General features: G+C 39.1%; 1 protein-coding gene across 2 annotated transcripts in view; it reads right to left on the bottom strand.

Moving 5' to 3' along the window:
* Positions 1-17,971, bottom strand: part of Lsamp (limbic system associated membrane protein) — a 2,252,234-nt gene that overhangs the window by 1,408,464 nt on the left and 825,799 nt on the right. For both annotated transcript variants that reach the window (XM_060370403.1, XM_060370406.1), the window contains exon 2: positions 14,045-14,104. In XM_060370403.1, the coding sequence (XP_060226386.1) occupies positions 14,045-14,104 (60 nt within the window). The remainder of the gene's footprint in view (positions 1-14,044; positions 14,105-17,971) is intronic.

The raw sequence follows: 17,971 nt of genomic DNA, 5'->3' as shown, positions 1-17,971 counted from the left end.
TCAACAGATACAAGAAGATTGAAATAATCCCATGTATCTTGTCTGATCACCATGGAATAAAGCTGGACCTCAACAATAACAGAAATAACAAAAAGCCTACACACACATGGAAACTGAACAACTTGTTACTAAATGACAGCTGGGTCAGGGAAGAAATAAAGAAAGAAATTAAAGTCTTTCTAGAAATCAATGAAAATGAAGACACAATATACCCGAACTTGTGGGACACAATGAAAGCAGTGCTAAGAGGAAAGTTCATAGCACTAAGTGCCTTCAAGAAGAAATTCGAGACAGCTCATTCAAGCACCCTAATGGCTCACTTAAAAACCCTAGAAAAAGAAGAAGCAGACACACCAAGAAGGAGTAGACGGCTGGAAATAATCAAACTCAGGGCTGAAATCAATCAATTGTAAATAAATAAAACAATTCAAAGAATCAATGAAACCAAGAGCTGGTTCTTTGAGAAAATCAACAAGATCGACAAACCCTTAGCCAGGCTAACTAAAAGGCAGAGAGACACCACCCAAATCAACAAAATCAGAAATGAAAAGGGGGATATAACTACAGACACTGAGGAAATCCAAACAATCATTAGGACTTACTTCAAAAGTCTATATGCCACAAAATTTGAAAATCTAAATGAAATGGACAATTTTCTTGATCGATTTGACTTACCAGAGCTGAACCAGGACCAGGTAAATCAACTAAATAGACCTATATCCCCCAAAGAAATAGAAGCGGTCATCAAAAGTCTCCCATCCAAAAAAAGCCCAGGACCAGATGGCTTCAGCGCAGAATTCTACCAGACCTTCAAAGAAGAGCTAACACCAATTGTCTTCAAACTATTCCACAAAATAGAAACAGAAGGAATATTACCAAATTCATTCTATGAAGCCACAGTCACCTTGGTACCTAAACCTCACAAAGACTCAACAAAGAACGAGAATTTCCGGCCAATCTCCCTTATGAACATTGATGCAAAAATACTTAATAAAATACTTGCAAATCGAATCCAAGAACACATCAAAGATATTATCCACTATGACCAAGTAGGTTTCATCCCAGGTATGCAGGGGTGGTTCAATATACGAAAATCCATCAATGTGATCCACCATATTAACAAACTGCAAGAAAAAAACCACATGATAATCTCCCTAGATGCTGAAAAAGCCTTTGACAAAATCCAACATCCATTCATGTTCAAAGTATTGGAGAGATCAGTGATACAAGGCACATATCTAAACATAGTAAAGGCGATATACAGCAAGCCTATAGCCAACATCAAACTGAATGGAGAGAAACTTAAAGCAATCCCACTGAAATCAGGGACAAGACAAGGCTGCCCACTCTCTCCATATCTCTTCAACATAGTGTTGGAAGTCCTTGCTAGAGCAATAAGACAGTTGAAGGAGATCAAGGGGATACAAATTGGAAAGGAAGAAGTCAAATTATCACTATTTGCAGATGATATGATAGTATACGTGAGTGACCCCAAAAACTCTACCAGGGAACTCCTACAGCTGATAAACACCTTCAGCAAAGTGGCAGGATACAAAATTAACTCAAAAAAATCAGTAGCCCTCCTGTATACAAAAGACAAAAGGGCTGAGAAAGAAATTAAGGAAACAACACCCTTCACAATAGCCACAAATGACATAAGGTACCTCGGAGTAACCCTAACCAAGGAAGTCAAAGACTTGTATGAAAAAAATTTCAAATCTCTGAAGAAAGAATTAGAAGAAGATATGAGAAGATGGAAACATCTCCCATGCTCATGGCTTGGTAGGATTAACATAGTAAAAATGGCCATCTTACCAAAAACAATCTACAGATTCAATGCAATGCCCATCAAATTACCAACACAATTCTTTACAGACCTGGAAAGGAAAATTCTCAACTTCATATGGAATAACAAGCAACCCAGAATTGCTAAAACAATCCTCTACAATAAAAGATCTTCTGGAGGTATCTCCATCCCTGATCTTAAGTTGTACTATAGAGCAACAGTTTTAAAAACTGCATGGTACTGGCATAGAAACAGAATGGTGGATCAATGGAACCGAACAGAGGACCCAGAAATAAACCCACACACTTATGGACACCTGATCTTTGACAAAGACACCAAAACCATACAATGGAAAAAAGATAGCATCTTCAACAAATGGTGCTGGTCTAACTGGATGTCTACATGTAGAAAAATGAAAATAGATCCATACTTGTCACCCTGCACAAAACTGAAGTCCAAGTGGATCAAAGACCTCAACATAAAACCAGACACATTAAATCGGCTTGAAAAAAAAAGTGGGAAATACCCTAGAACTCATTGGTACAGGGGGAAACTTCCTGAACAGAACACCAACAGCACAGGCTCTAAGAGCAACAACCAATAAATGGGACCTCATAAAACTGAAAAGCTTCTGTAAAGCAAAGGACACCGTCATCAAAACAAAGCGACCACCTACAGATTGGGAAAGAATCTTCACCAACCCTTTATCTGACAGAGGACTCATATCCAGTATATATAAAGAACTAAAGAAGCTGAAAAGCAGCAAACCAAGTAATCCAATTAAAAAATGGGGAACAGAGCTAAACAGAGAATTCTCTGTAGAGGAATACCGAATGGCAGAGAAGCACTTAAAGAAATGCTCAACCTCACTAGCCATTAGGGAAATGCAAATCAAAACAACCCTGAGATTTCACCTTACACCCATGAGAATGGCCAAGATCAAAAACTCAAGTGACAACACATGCTGGAGAGGTTGTGGAGAAAGGGGAACCCTTCTCCACTGCTGGTGGGAATGTAAACTTGTACAACCACTCTGGAAATCAATCTGGCGCTTTCTCAGACAACTAGGAATAGCGCTTCCTCAAGATCCAGCCATACCACTACTGGGCATATATCCAAAAGAGGCTCAAGTACACAAAAAGGACATTTGCTCAACCATGTTTGTAGCAGCTTTATTTGTAATAGCCAGAAGCTGGAAACAACCCAGATGCCCCTCAACTGAAGAATGGATGCAGAAATTGTGGTACATCTACACAATGGAATATTACTCAGCAATGAAAAATAAGGAAATCATGAAATTTGCAGGTAAATGGTGGGATCTGGAAAGGATCATCCTGAGTGAGTTGTCCCAGAAGCAAAAAGACACACATGGTATATACTCACTCATATAGACATACAACATAGGACAAACCCACTAAAACCTGTGCATCTAAAGAAACTAAGCAAGAGAGAGGACCCTAACTAAAACTTCCAATCCCCATCCAGAAAGGCAAAGAGGATGGACATCAGAGGAAGAAGAAAACAGGAAACAACCTAGGAACCTACCACAGAGGGCCTCTGAAAGCCTCTGCCCTTCAGACTATCAAAGCAGATGCTGAGCCGGATGGGCAACTGTTGGGCAGGTGAACGGAATTTTAGGTAAGAACTGGGAAATAGTAAGAGCTGGAGAGGACAAGGTCTCCACAAGGAGAGCAACAGAACAAGAAAATTTGAACATAGGGAACTTCCCAGAGACTCATACTCCAACCAAGGACTATTCATGGAGATAACCTAGAACCCCTGCACAGATGTAGCCCAGGGCAGTTCAGAGTCCAATTGGGTTACATAGTAATGTGAAGAGGGACTGCCTCTGACATAATCTGATTGGCCTGCTCTTTGATCACCTCCCTCTGGGGGGGGGGGGGGGGTGGAGCAGCCTTACCAGGCCACAGTAGAGGACAATACAGCCACTTTTGATGTGAACTGACAGACTAAGATCAGAAAGGAGAGGAGAACCTCCCCTATTAGTGGACTTGGGGAGTGGCATGCAAGCAGAGGGAGGAGGGAGGGTGGGATTGGGAGGAGAGGAAGGAGGGGCTTATGGGGGGATGCAGAATTAATAAAGTGTAATTGATGAAAAATTTAAGAAAAAAGGGAAAAAAAATAATTTAAGAACCTTAAATGAATTTCAAAATTGGAGGAAAACATGGAGTTAGTCAATTGGCATGGAGCACGTCTTGCCCCTGGGGGCAATGGTCTCCTGAACCTACTCAGACCTCGGACACCACCACTGCTAGTTCTAGAACTGACGCAGGATGTTCCAACGAGGGGTTAAGGCTTCTCATAATATTTCCTATAAGCCCACACCTGTTTGTCTATATCCCCCATTTTTATTCATTATTAGCCAGATAGAGCCAAGTAATTGTGGTAATGATACTTGCTTTTTTGCCCAATGCTGGAATGCTAGTAAATTTAGGTATGCCCTGGGTACTTGCATGCCTCACTGGGTGCCTGTGCCCATTGATGCCCCTCACGCTATGACTCTCTTCAGACAGAAAAGGGATCTTGGAACTACAGCCACCATTGTTACTACCATCTCATTGACGGCTGTTGGAGCTACCACCAGGGCATCAGCCATGAGTCATACTGGGCAGACTGCTCAGACCCTGAATAATCATTTAGCCAATGTAGCTCATGCCTTAGTTGTATATAAATGAATTAATGCTCAACTAAAAGGAAGCTTGATGGTGTTCAATCAGAGGATTGACCTCTTGCAGGAGCAAATTGATACCCTATGGCAAATCGCTCAACCTGGCTGTCAATGAAAGTATGCTGGACTTTGTGTCACTAGCATACAACATGAGAATTTTTCCTGTGCTGCAAATCTGTCTAAACAATTGTCGAGCTATATTTTAGGTAATTGGACTGGAGCATTCGATACTACGATGGAGCAGCTGAGAGTGGCCATTGTCACAGTAAATTCTACCAGAGTGGACGCAGGACTAGCCACAGGATTATCAACATGGATTGCTGCAGCCATGAATCATCTGAAGGAATGGGCGGGCATGGGAGTGTTAGCAGGCCTTCTGGTGTTGGTCTCCTTGGTTTGCCTGTGGTATATATGCAAGATTAGAGTCTCACAACAGTGTGATGCAGCCATGATCATTCAGGCCTTTACAGCCATTGAAGCAGGACATTCTCCCCAAGCATGGTTGGATACCATAAAAAGCTAAAATGATACGCTCAGGATGCGAGGCTAAGCACTGCACTCAGGGTCAGCCGCTTTGGACCCAGAGAAGAGCATGTCTGATTGCATGCGGGTTGATGCCCCAGGTCCTGCCTCTGAGAAAAAGGTATCGGACAGGTCTGATGCTCTTTGGGTGGATGACACCTAAATGAACATCTGTACAAAGTCCCAATTTATTTCTAATATCAGAGATCAGACCTCTACTCTTGCCTGATGCGTCTAAAACAAAAAGGGGGAACTGTAGAGAGCTGCGGAATGCTATGCCTTAAAGATGGAGCTGGTTTCTGCCTTCCACCTTCCCGATGGTGAGTGCTCTCTGTCACGAACAACTCCACATTTGGCTAAGGCCGAGGATCTGGCTTGCTTCCATGTAGGTGGACCTATCTGCATTGCCCCCGTGGCACGCCTGGGTTGGCTACCCAGAGGCTATTTAAGCTGTGGGCTGGCTTTCCCCGGGGTCCGAGGATTGTTCAATGTTCCTGAATAAACTGCATAAAAAAAAAGTAATTTTCCATCATTACTAGTAATAATAATGATTGAATATAACAATTATACACTAGAGCACTTTATGACTATTCTTTTCCAAGAAATCACCTACATGTTGACTGACTCCATAGATATAATTGTTAGTTTATACGAATTTTGTTGAGATCCATTCCTGTATAGTGAAATGTCTATCTTCACATTTATTGAGGAAGTAAAATACTGAAGACTAGGTTTTCAAGCTCAAATCTTCCCATCTAAGTAATGACTGTGCTTAGCTTCTCAGTCAGATGAGATTGGGCATGCTCACAGTGGTATGGCCTTAAACATGTCAATCATTCTTCCAAAAAAGAAATTTAAGCAACAGTCCTATATACAGTCCTCTATACCTATGACAACTATGATACCCATGAACCAGACATAAATGATCAGCATGGCATTGGTACTTTAGTGCCATACATAACTTAGACATAACCAACAGCACCCTAACTGGACATAAGTCCTACACAATAGGAGGGAAACCGTGTCTGGTCCTGGAAACTTAGCTAACTTCTCAGTGCTAGTGAAGTCTTGGTTATAGAGGAAGAATCTACAGCTACATATTTACTAAACCAGCATAATCCTGAACATTTTGTAAACATTGCCACAAATTCACAAAGATAGATGTGCTCTTTGCTCCTCACCAAAGAAACTTTTCTTTGCCAGAACAAATGGAGACTACCACAGAAAACTACAACCAATGAAAACGTAGAGTTTTAGATCTACTCTCAATGGTTGCATCTACAAAACACTAATGGACGTAAGGCTCAGGAACACTTAAGAAAGGATGGAAAGATTATAAGATCTAGAGGACCAGAGAATTGGCCATGAGATTATGTCTCCTAATAATATCAGAAGGAAGCTACACATATAAAGTCCACCAACCTGAGGGCCCGAATGACAACTGAATAAGGATGATACCAATTAACAAATCAAACTGGGAAGAGAAAAGCCCATAATATCTCAACCCTGCATGAAGAACCATAGGCAACTGAGGAAAACTGAAAATGAGAGAGATGACTTTCTCCAGGAAGAATACATGAATTAGTTGTCTAGTCCCAAAGAGTCATCCCTGAAAACATATATACAAATAACATTAAAAGGACCCAACCAGATATATTTAGGAGTATATGTGTATACACACACACATATGATGTGATAACAATTAGTGAAAAGGTTGAAAGAGAGCAGAGGGTCATAGTGGAGGGCTGGTAGGGAGGGAAAAGAAGAGAGAAATGCTGTAATTAAATTACGCTTTCAAAAATAAAATAAGAACTGTTTTAAATAAAAGATCAAGGTCAACATTCCTAATGTGAATTTCATAGCTTTTTACAATTTGACCTGTGTCTTTTTAATGGAAATATAATTGCATCTTGCATTTTATTCTCTATTTCTTCCTACCTTTTTCTCTATGGTAACAAGAAAAAAAGCATTAACTATGAAAATCTAATCATTGCTAATCATGTACTGTGTATCATTTTTGTCTGCTATTTCACCTGTGTTTTTTCTTTTGTTTCTCCCTGTACCCCAAGTGTCCTGGTACTTTATTATATACTGTGGAGGTATAAAATTCAGGCAAAAATTTCATCACCCTCATAAAACTTGTCTAGCCTCTTTTCTTGAGCAGAAGGAAATCCCTGCCACACTAAAATGTACTAATATTTTACCTGCTCTACAGGTTGATAGGTAATGCCTTCTACTTCATTTTCTAATTTTAAAAATACTAATGTAAACATATATTAGAATATAATCTCTTAAAAATAAAACTATCTGTAGCTTTCATAATGTTATAGTATTAAATAGAAAAACTCATTTGAAAAATTCATTTGATAAATTTATGCTGTAGTTTTTATAGTACATTTAGAGACACTAGCAATTTCTCCTGAATAATTCACTTACTTATTGAGTCAGAGGTAGCCAATCATTTTTGTCCTAGAAGTAACAGGGTTACAACATTTCTATTTATGATAAAGAAAATTTATCACTAATCTTAGTTTTACACTCATTAGCTAATTTAATTTTTTTTTTCCTCAGTCATGGTTGGGAGTAGTGAGCCTGTTGTGGAATTCGTAATGCAACTCTTCAAAATCCATGTAAAGCTAGAAAACAAAAATTTCTCCTTCACAGATGGTATGTTCACCTTATCATAGACTATATCCACAGAATTGACAGCAAACATGTACTTTCTTGCTTGGTGTCAATCTTCTGTACCCCCTGAATCTTCAGGCAGAGATGCAGGTGAGGCTAGTTCGGTTTGGGTAGATGAATTTGATTTATGTCAAGGAAACGTTTATGAAGAGGAAAATCATTTCAATATTAAATTGTAAACACATCATATGTGTTATAGAGGTTAGGAGAGAACTCATCTAATTTAGTTCTTTATCCTGGGGGCAGCGCTAATAGAAATTCTGAAATGGTGGTTATCTCCCACTTAGAATATAAGAGATATAATAATATATTACACCAGGTGTTCGCCACTTGAGGGCCATGACCCTCTTTGAGAGTCAAAGACCTTTTCACAGGGGTCACCAAACACTATAAGAAACATGGATGTTTACATTATGATTCAAAGCAGTACAAAATAACAGCCATAAAGTAGCAACAAAAATAATTTTATGGCTGGGGTCACCACAACATGAGAAATTCAACTGAAAGCTCACATCATTAGAAAGGTTGAGAACCATTTCATTACACTGTTTTATTTTTCTACCTACACATTTCTTTTTTCTGTGGAGATTAACAAAAAGTAAGTTTTCCCAATGTAACAGTTATGCCAGGAAAGTATGCTAAAACCAGTTAGAGTATTAATTTTTAAACTATTTGATGGCATCATGCATTGTTATTGTAAACAACAAGAATGTAAACATTTTTGTCATGAAAGGAACTGGGTGTTCTAAGCCTACTTTTATAAAATTTAGAGGAAAGGACATAAAACTCCTCTCCTTTGTGGAAGTCATAGGCTGATGGAAAAGGGCCACATTTGTAAGGGTTAGTGTGCACTAATGGCTCTGTCACTCCGTGGTGACTACAGTGGTAGAAAAGTGAAATTTCTAACCTTGCAGAGGAAATGCTCATTAATAAAATAAAGTGAACACCTTCGACTGCTTTCCAGAAGGGAGATTGTGACCGAAGCCTTTTAAGTGTCTCAGTTTTATCATGATGCAATATGTTCGATAGAAGACATGTGGTGTTTAGGACACTGTGGGAACTACACTTCTAAAACTGCTGATCTACCATGGTTTCAAAAGAATTTGTCACAAGCATTATGGTCTTCATGCATTGGTAAGCTCTCCTAAATCAGTTCTGACTGTAGGCTCTGTGGGCAGATATCATAGACAAGACTGAAGAGCATTTCAGCCTCACACTAGAGTTTGTTTCCCATCACAAGAAAAAAAAAAAATCAGCAGAAATTCCAAGGACAAAGAGCCAGAAGGCCCTAGTTCATAAAAGAGAGAAACCTGTCATTGAATAGTGTGCATGTGATCTTGACCCTGCCTCGTGCACATGCGCGAGGGCACACACACACACACACACACACACACACCACACACACACACACACACACAGTGTTCTGCCCTTTGTCAACCAGATCAGTATTTCAGATGCAAATGAAGTGAACACAGGAGAAGAGAGATTCATATTGAGGTGTGAAAACATCCCAGAAAGAAAAAAGACAGATTTGTTTAAGTGTACAAATACACCCAATAAATCATTGTGAGCTCGGTGGGGGTAACTGCTCTTCCTTCTGGCAGCTTTGTAATTACTGGCTCAACACAGCAACAACTTTCTTTAGAAACAGTCACTCTATATGCAAGACAATTATAGCACTAGGCATCACTGCCGGCCAAAGCCTAGGCTATGTATGTCACAATCCATTAGTTAGGAGATGTATCTGAGCAGCCTGAAGTTTATTAAAGCCAAGTGCCACTTTCCCCTATCGCTTTTCTCAAGGTCTCCCAAGGGCAGTCATCGGCTACTTCTAATAGTCCATCAATCCAATCTGTAAATATTTCTAAGTCCACACTCTCTGAATTATTAACCTGATCTATGGGACCTGAAAGCTCTCAATTCAGTTTACCCCAAACAAGTTCTAATCTTCAGCTGCAGTTCACGACATGAGATCCTGAGAATATACTACAACCTGTGAAAAACATTGTCACTCTCCCCCCTGTGGATCTGATTTGTCTGCATTTGTGTTTGAACATGTTAGAACATATTGAAATGGAAAGGGCAGACAAAGTCCTGCTTTGTGTGTGACTGAGATTTCACTTTACAAAAAAATACCTGTCTTGTTTATGGCTCCCCATTTGTATTTAACTATGTAATGACTTGCATTATCCTCTAATTGGTTCCCATGTAAAAGCATCATTTTCTCAATTAGTTTATAAGGAAAAGGGCCAAACCTTGAATGGTCTCATTTTGTCAGAAGCAGTATGTTGGAGTTGGCTTACACAAATTTGTGAAAGCCAATTTTGAATTTTTGTAGGGAATTCTGAGTTATTACAAAAGTAAAAACATAAAGGCTTATAATTAACTAATGATAATAACAGCAAAGATAATAAAGATCCAAGGCTTTTATCATTCATTTTAGTCTATTTTTACATTATCTGTGGTTGTGAAATTGTTTACAGATAGTTTTCTGTTCTAAAAGCTATGTGATGGTCCAGCGCTCTGGTCTTTCAATGGCCTTATAGTCAATACCTCTCACATTCAATGACTCACTTGTTAATGAACTAAAATTAAGTATGGTGTGACTATTTATATCATAGAAATATGCAAATACTGGATAGCAGGGTTCACTCCTTTCTTTTAAAAGGCTGGGTAAACATTTACCAGATTGCCACTGATTATTATATAAAACTAAACATCACAGGTGTGTTTGAATATGCGTGAGAAAATCGCAATACTATAGCAACAAGTCATTGACTCATTGTTTCACTTTATACTGTTTTGTTTGTGTTTGCTGCATTCCATACAGCATAATCCATGGCTATACATAATCAAGGCTGAGGATAATATGTTCTGATCATATCTGTGCTGTTCCTGATGAGGACCCTTTTGGCATGGACAAAGCATGATAATCAACAATAGGATACTCAAAGCCCCTTTATTTTTGTTTCTGAGTACCTTGGACTTCAGTTGTACAGAAGACAAGGCTGAAATCCTAGTTGCAATTAAGTAAATTAAGTAAACAACTATTGAAAAAGGGTGGGTTTATATTTGATCTTAGAAATAGAAAACCAGTAACTCTGAAAACTTTAGTAGAATCTCCTTATTTTTTAAGCAATAGATAGGACCTATTAAATCAAATTCTGTCCCTACAGTTGATCAAACACAAAACTAAACCCATGCCATCAAAGTACTTGGGTCCCAGATAGAACATGACATTTTAACTAAGGCTTAAGTGTGTTAGTGATGTCATTGGATATAAGAAAAGTCTTGATATTAGTGGTAGAGAAATAGGAATACTGGGTAAGGATAAATAAAATAGTCAGTCTGGAGGACAGGTAAGAATTGTAAATCTTTGATGAACTGTCATCTAAAGAATATATTAGGCCTATCTTTGCCTTAAAGAACAACATTAGAATTTCTTTAAGTTGAAAACATTTTGTGAAAACAAAAATTTAATACAGCTGTTAAAATATGCAGTGTCCATTTTAATATCATAGTAAGTCCATATATCACTGGACATAAACAGGGGTGAATAATACTGGCATAAAACAGTTGGAATACTATTCTGGATCTTTTCAAATATTTTCATGTTGTAGGTAAAGAGGGAATGAGTTGTAATTCTCACTCTTTATTACCTCCAGTCCCATATCTATATCATATTCAAACTAACGTTTCCTAAAACGAGCTCTCTGGAGGAAGCTTCTTTTCAAAGGCTATCCCTGAATATGTGGCATGAGCAGTGGCCAGAGAAGTAAACTAAACTGACAGAGGCTCCATTGTCCAAGATGCAGAAAGTAGCCTCTGACATTGTAGAAGGAGACAAAGTTTTCAGCAGGCAGTTATGGAAAATGCAACTGGAAGGGATTATTATATAAAACTAAGCATCACAGGCTTGTTTGAGAATATGCATGAGGAAATCGCAACACTATAGCAACAAGGCATTGACTCATTGTTTCACTCTATATACTTTGTTTGTGTCCAGTTTAAAAGGAGAAGAAAAAGTTAGACAAGGTTCCCATCTCATTTACTCAGAAGGACTGTCCAAGTCAATAGAATATTTACAGTCCAAAACATGCCAAAGAGTAAGAATGTGGTGTATTAAAAAACAAAAACAAAACGAAACAAAAAAAATAAAACAAAAACAAAACAGGAAAATCACAAAAAAACAGGCATGAAATATGTAGCACAACATAAACTTTTAAAATCTTGCATGCAACTTAATATGATTAAGAATAAGGAGACACTGGCTGCCCTTACTTTTTGTTAGCTACTTTCAGCATCTTAGTATTTTAGTTAGCAAGAATAAAAGCTTGTTTTAAACCACTAAACTGACCCTGTACTCAGATTTTTTTTTTCGGTTAAAGGGCAGTGTTAAATGAAAATTGAACATTTTTTAACTTTAACTTTTATTTTTTTTTAATTAATTACAGTTTATTTACTTTGTATCCCAGCTGTAGCTCCTCCCTCATTCCCTCCGAATCCCACCCTCCCTCATCTCCTCCCTGCCCCTCTCTAAGTCCACTGATAGGACAGGTCCTCCTCCCCTTCCATCTGACCCTAGCTTATCAGGTCTTATCAGGACTGGCTGCAAGGTCCTCCTCTGTGGCCTAGCAAGGCTGCTCCTCCCTTGGAGGATGGGGGGAGGCGGAGGTCAAAGAGCCAGCCACTGAGTTCATGTAAGAGACATTCCCTGTTCTTCTTACTAGGGAAGCCTACTTGGATACTGAGCTGCCATGGGCTACATCTGAGCAGGGGTTCTAGGTTATATCCATGCATGGTCCTTAGTTGGAGAATCAGTCTCAGAAAAGACCCCTGTGCCCATTTATATTTGGTCCTTATGGAGCTCCTGTCCTCTCCAGGTCTTACTAGCTCCTCCTCCTTTCATATGATTCCCTGGACTCTGCCCAAGGTTTGGTTATGAGTCTCAGCATTCTGCTTTGATATGCTTCTAGGTAGAGTCTTTCAGAGCCCCTCTATGGTAGGCTCCTGTCTGATAAGTTGTTTCCCCCATGCACAATATGGACTAAGCAGCAATTAAGAGCTCCATCTCTGTGGTTAGTCTGTACGCATTGAATATAAACTTGCCCTAAGCTTATGGAACTTACTTCTCTTCGTCTCATTTATATTTAGACTAAACATGAAATCTGTACTTCCATCTAAGTTTTTTTTGTGAAACAAATTAAGCAACACACTGAGTCTTGAACATTTAGGATGGTGTCAGGCTATAACAGACACTCAATAAATAATAATAATTACTACTGTTGTTATCAACAACTTTAAACAAGAGATTTGTTGCATTCCACTACTCAGATTGAATGGAATGATTTATTTCAGTGCTACAGAAAAACAATCAAAGAATAACTAAGCCCACTTCATTATGCATAGATTGATTTATATGTAAACAACAATGGCAACCGTATCGACATTAATTCATTTTAAACATTGGTAATAGCAGGCTAAAGCACAGAAAATGTAGTTATCTCAAATTTATTGAAAAATCCTATAAAAATTTCGCATCAGAAATGATTGCTCCTGTTCAATGCATGTCATTTTGATGGGAAGTGTAATTGTGCTTCCCGGTACCTGTGTGTGAGCTATTTGAAGAACGGTAAAGTTTAAAATAATGTCACATTTTATCTTCTCCAGTCCTCTGCGAGTCTAATGACTGACTATCAAGGGTGGGATTTAATGACATATTGTTCTGAGTGATTTAGAGTGATCACAAAAGTTAAAAGAATAAAAGCATGTGCATGTGCAGGGGCGCATGCACACTGCTTGAAAGCTTTGGTCTCTGGACCAGAACTGAACTCCAGAACTTTGCCCTCATTTGAAAGAGTTTACCCAAATGCTGTCTGGTATAACAGCCACTAGCCAACTCTGTGACCATGATGTTTAAATTGTTTCAGCAATACCAAAATTCCATTCCTCATTTGGTCGAAATTCTCAAAAGTCCTTGGTGGCAAGTGGCAATAGCACTGGACAGTTGAGATATGAAATATCATATTATCCCATGTTCACATGATCAGTCCTAGGAGGAGCAGAGGGGACTAGGAACAGGTGTGAGTAGAAGCAGGTGTAAAAGTGGAAAAGTGCCAACTGGAGAAGAAAACAATCTTAAGTGCAGTGAAGGGGTTGTGGCTGGGCATAGGGCTGTAGCTGGCCTGCAACGGTGGAGATGCTGAAATAATTGTTCATAAGAACCTAAGTGTCAAGGTCATTGTGTGAACAAAGTCCCTGTTGTAGGTACAGTGATAAATTTCCATGCTACTCCTCTTTTTCCTGTCCATGTGAGTCATCCTTAAATCCTTAAAAGTCCTTCTGTGAATGAGGCAACCCACCTGGGATTGTGATTGGAGACAAATTTACTTCTGCAGGAGGCTGGTTCCAAAATGCCAAGACTAAAGAAAACAAAACAGAGAAGAAGAAAACTCACAATCTCCTACAGTTTTGGCTAACAGACCTATTGGCAAATTCTTTTTAAATATTATAGACATATATCTTACAGCACTAAGCAGCAAGTATTCCTCTTGCTTTTTGCCCTTCTGTCCACAGACAGATAAATATTCATATTGGTTTATTTATTATGTTTTTCAGGATATAATATACATTTCCATAATTAATTTTCCATTCTCATGCATTTTAAAAAAGTGGTTTACTTTTTTGCATTGTTTTCCTTTGCTGTCAAATCAAAACTTATTCTTTCTCTTTTCAGGCCATAAGAAACAAGGCACAGGATAACATAAAATGGCCGCTGCTCTCAAAGGTGCTACCACTGAAAATCAACGCTGTACCCTTAGCTTCTTCTAAGGATGTAACCAACCGTGTGCAGCACTAAACTCTGAGGCGAGTTGTGTGGCCCCTAACAGAACATATGACGTATATATGGTGCAGTAATGTCAGGTTACAGCAAGCATGTGGGGGCTGTGATTCATATGTTAGGTCTCCTGGGCAGATTGCTCTCTGGGCTGGCTTAAGATAGTTCTTCCAATAGGAAAAAGAAATTAATAGAATGTAAATGTACCAAGTTGTATTCATTGTGGAGATAAGGTGATGCAGAAAGCAGGCAACAGAGGTTAAGGGATGGAGGCACAAAGCCAGATCCACACATGCACACTGCCATGCTCAAGTACACAGAAAGACACAGCCCAATAGACGCAGGCTACCAAAAATACTTCTGGATTATTTTCTGTTAATTTTATTTTTCTGCAACCTGATCTTTATCCAACAGAAACCTCAGTTGTTTCAAAACTATGTTGACTCTAAAAACTAAGAGATTATGAAATATGAGCCCCCTCCAAATGGGCAGAATGAGTTTTTTGTTAACTTATTTCTTATAATTTATTCACTTTACATCCCAATCATAGCCCTCTCCCTCATCTCCTCCTGGTGCCTCCCTGCTTCCCTCTTACCCCTTATCCTTCTCCCATAGTCCTCAGAAACAGGGAGCCCTTCCCTCCTACCATCTGACCTCAGCCTATCAAGTCTCATCAGAACTGCCTGCATCCTCTTCCTCTGTGGTCTAGCAAGTCCACCTCGCCAAGGGGGAGATGGCCAAAGAGTGGGCAACAGAGTCTATGTCAGAGGTTGCTCCTGATCTCTTACTGGGGCATCCACATTGAGAACAAGATGCCTATTGACTGCATCTGAGCAGGGGTCTAGGTCCTCTCCATGCACGGTCCTTGGTTGGTGCCACTGTCTCTACAGGGCCCTATGAGACCAGATTTGTTGGCTCTGTTTGTCTCCTTGTCAAGCTCCTGTCTCCTCCTCGTCTTTCTATGCCCTGCTCTTCCACAAGACTCCCTGAGCTCTGCTGAAGTTTGCCTGTTAGTCTCAGCATCTGCATCCATCCCCTGCTGGGTGGAGTCTTTCAGAGGACATCTAGGCTCCCATCCTGTACCCTCTCTTCATCCGTTCCAATGTCTATTCTAAAACAAGTTTTTAAAAAAAGTCTATTTAGCATTACATACCAACTGGAATAATTAGAAAGATACGACTAAACACCAGTGCTGAGTCCAATCTCTAATCTGCCTCTCAGTGTGCTTCCTCTGTTTTTCCACTCATTCATGAACTCGATTTCAGTCTTGCTCTGACAAGCTGTTTGAAGAAAAGGAATGTTCTCCAACAGCTGAAGCAGGAACCTCCAAGCCCTTGCCCTGCTTCACTGCCATAGTGCAGTGACTGAAAGGCTAAGGAATCCAAGCAATATTCAGTATCTTTGATAACCAATTTTCCGAAGAAAAGTTTGTGCTTCTTCTTACTCCCTGCTCTTTTCCACTTTTCATAGCTTTTGTTTATATTTGTCTTTTCTTCTTTATCTTTTTAAGTGTAGGAATGGAAAATTCTGGAACGTTAGGTAAAAGTTGGGTTCAGTTAGACCCACATTAATTCCAACTGCTTTTCTGGGAGCCTCAAAAATCTCTGGAAAGAAGGAAATGCTAAAGAGGATGTGGGTCTCAAGGACCCACCATGTTCTATTGAGGACCAACATCCTCAACTGAGCTCACCGTGAGGTACAGGCTGTACCAGGCTCCTCACTGTGTGAAGAAGCTTTCAGGACACATCACCACACAGCCTTCATTCTTGTGCTTTTCTACTTCATTAAAAGCTTATCACAACTCTGCCATCCACAAGACATTATAAATTTTGGATACCACTGAAAATAACACATTGCTCTTATACGAAATCAGACTCAAATAAAGCCTACCTAAAGCGTCCATCTTCACAAAGCTGTGGTATTTGCATTTTATGGAAAACATTTTAAAATCACTTTAGTAAGTGGAATCCATTTTCCTCCATGAACTTCTAATACTGAATTTTTAATAGCTTCCCCAGGGTTCTGTGTCTTGCCATGAAACCTTGAGTGATTTCATCATTGTTGAGGCACAGCAAACAATCACAATTTATGCTTATAAGCATAAAACTCTCATCTATTACCCTTCCTAGATTTTATATTTTTAAAGATAGAAAACTTATTTTCCATGCAATCTGAGTATGATACAATGCTAAATTGGTTTATAAGCTTGGTGAACAAGGGTATAAACATTCTTAAAAATGCCTTAATGTATAATACCAGCATTTCGAATCCTTATAGAGACAATTATGCTCTAAATTTCTCAGTTTTTTAAATAAGCTACTGACTGATGCTTTTAGTTGTTGTTGATGGAGCTGATCTTTGTTTTGGTTTTGTTTTGTTTGTTGTTCTTTTTTTTTTTTCCTGGTTCCCATTAGTCTTACTTTTTATAAAAATACCATGTGCCTGTTCCTCTTCTAAGTAGAACCTTTAGGTTCATGTTCAAAATCATAAATGTCTTGACTGTGTAGGATGCAATAATATTTTTAAAAATATTAGATACACAGATTATTAGTAAGAGTGGTCCAAGAAACTTCCACAAACAATAGTGACTATCTTCGGTTGCCTCCTAGGGGTTAAGGGTAGGTCCCTATTGGCTGAAGACACCACCCACTTAGGGAACACTGACATATAGCCTACATGGTACCAAAAATACTTACCCAGCTGCCAAGGGAGGGAGGAATTTAAACAGTCCCACCCAGTTGCAACACCTATGAACTCTGACAGTGACTAGATGGTAAGTTAAGGAAGGCGCAATAAGTGATTCTCACACATGAGAGGCAGCTGTCTAATTGTACCGAAGGCCTACTTAACAGGAGGTAGCACAAAATGCCTAGCACTGAAAGCCTAGCTGTTTCTCAGAGCCAGTCAGATCACAGACAATAAATATATATCCATATATATGTCTATATACATAGATACATATCTATCTATATATGTTATGTATATATATATATCACAGCTCCTGCTTCTATGCTCAGGAAACATGTATGGAATTAGGGGTAGAAATACTGTAAGTTCCAGAATATTAGAAATATATGGTGATCAGTCTCCTAGATATTGCTACACAGACAAGACCAGAAAATGACAATATCAATGGACATATTAATACAGAAGGAGTAAAATTACACAAGACCCACCTCTGACAAAGAACAATAGTCAACTACAGACTGCTGGGAGAAGAAATAGGCTCTGCTCTCCCAAGGTTGAACCTACTTTTTGGTTGCCCAATGCAAATAGCAAGCCTTGAAACCATACTCACAAACAACAAAAATGGGTGAGAAAGTTGTATTTATGGATTTGTGCATGCACACAGACATACATCTACATGTATAAATCAGTAATCATCAAAAAAGAGACCATTAACTTGAGGAGAGTGTATGGGAAGGATTACATAGGGTCCCTAGGAGAAAAT

Source organism: Meriones unguiculatus, chromosome 17, assembly GCF_030254825.1.
Source record: "Meriones unguiculatus strain TT.TT164.6M chromosome 17, Bangor_MerUng_6.1, whole genome shotgun sequence".
In the NCBI taxonomy this organism is placed as follows: Eukaryota; Metazoa; Chordata; class Mammalia; order Rodentia; family Muridae; genus Meriones; species Meriones unguiculatus.
Note: the sequence above shows the minus strand (reverse complement) of the source record. Positions and strands in the feature narration are given on the sequence as shown.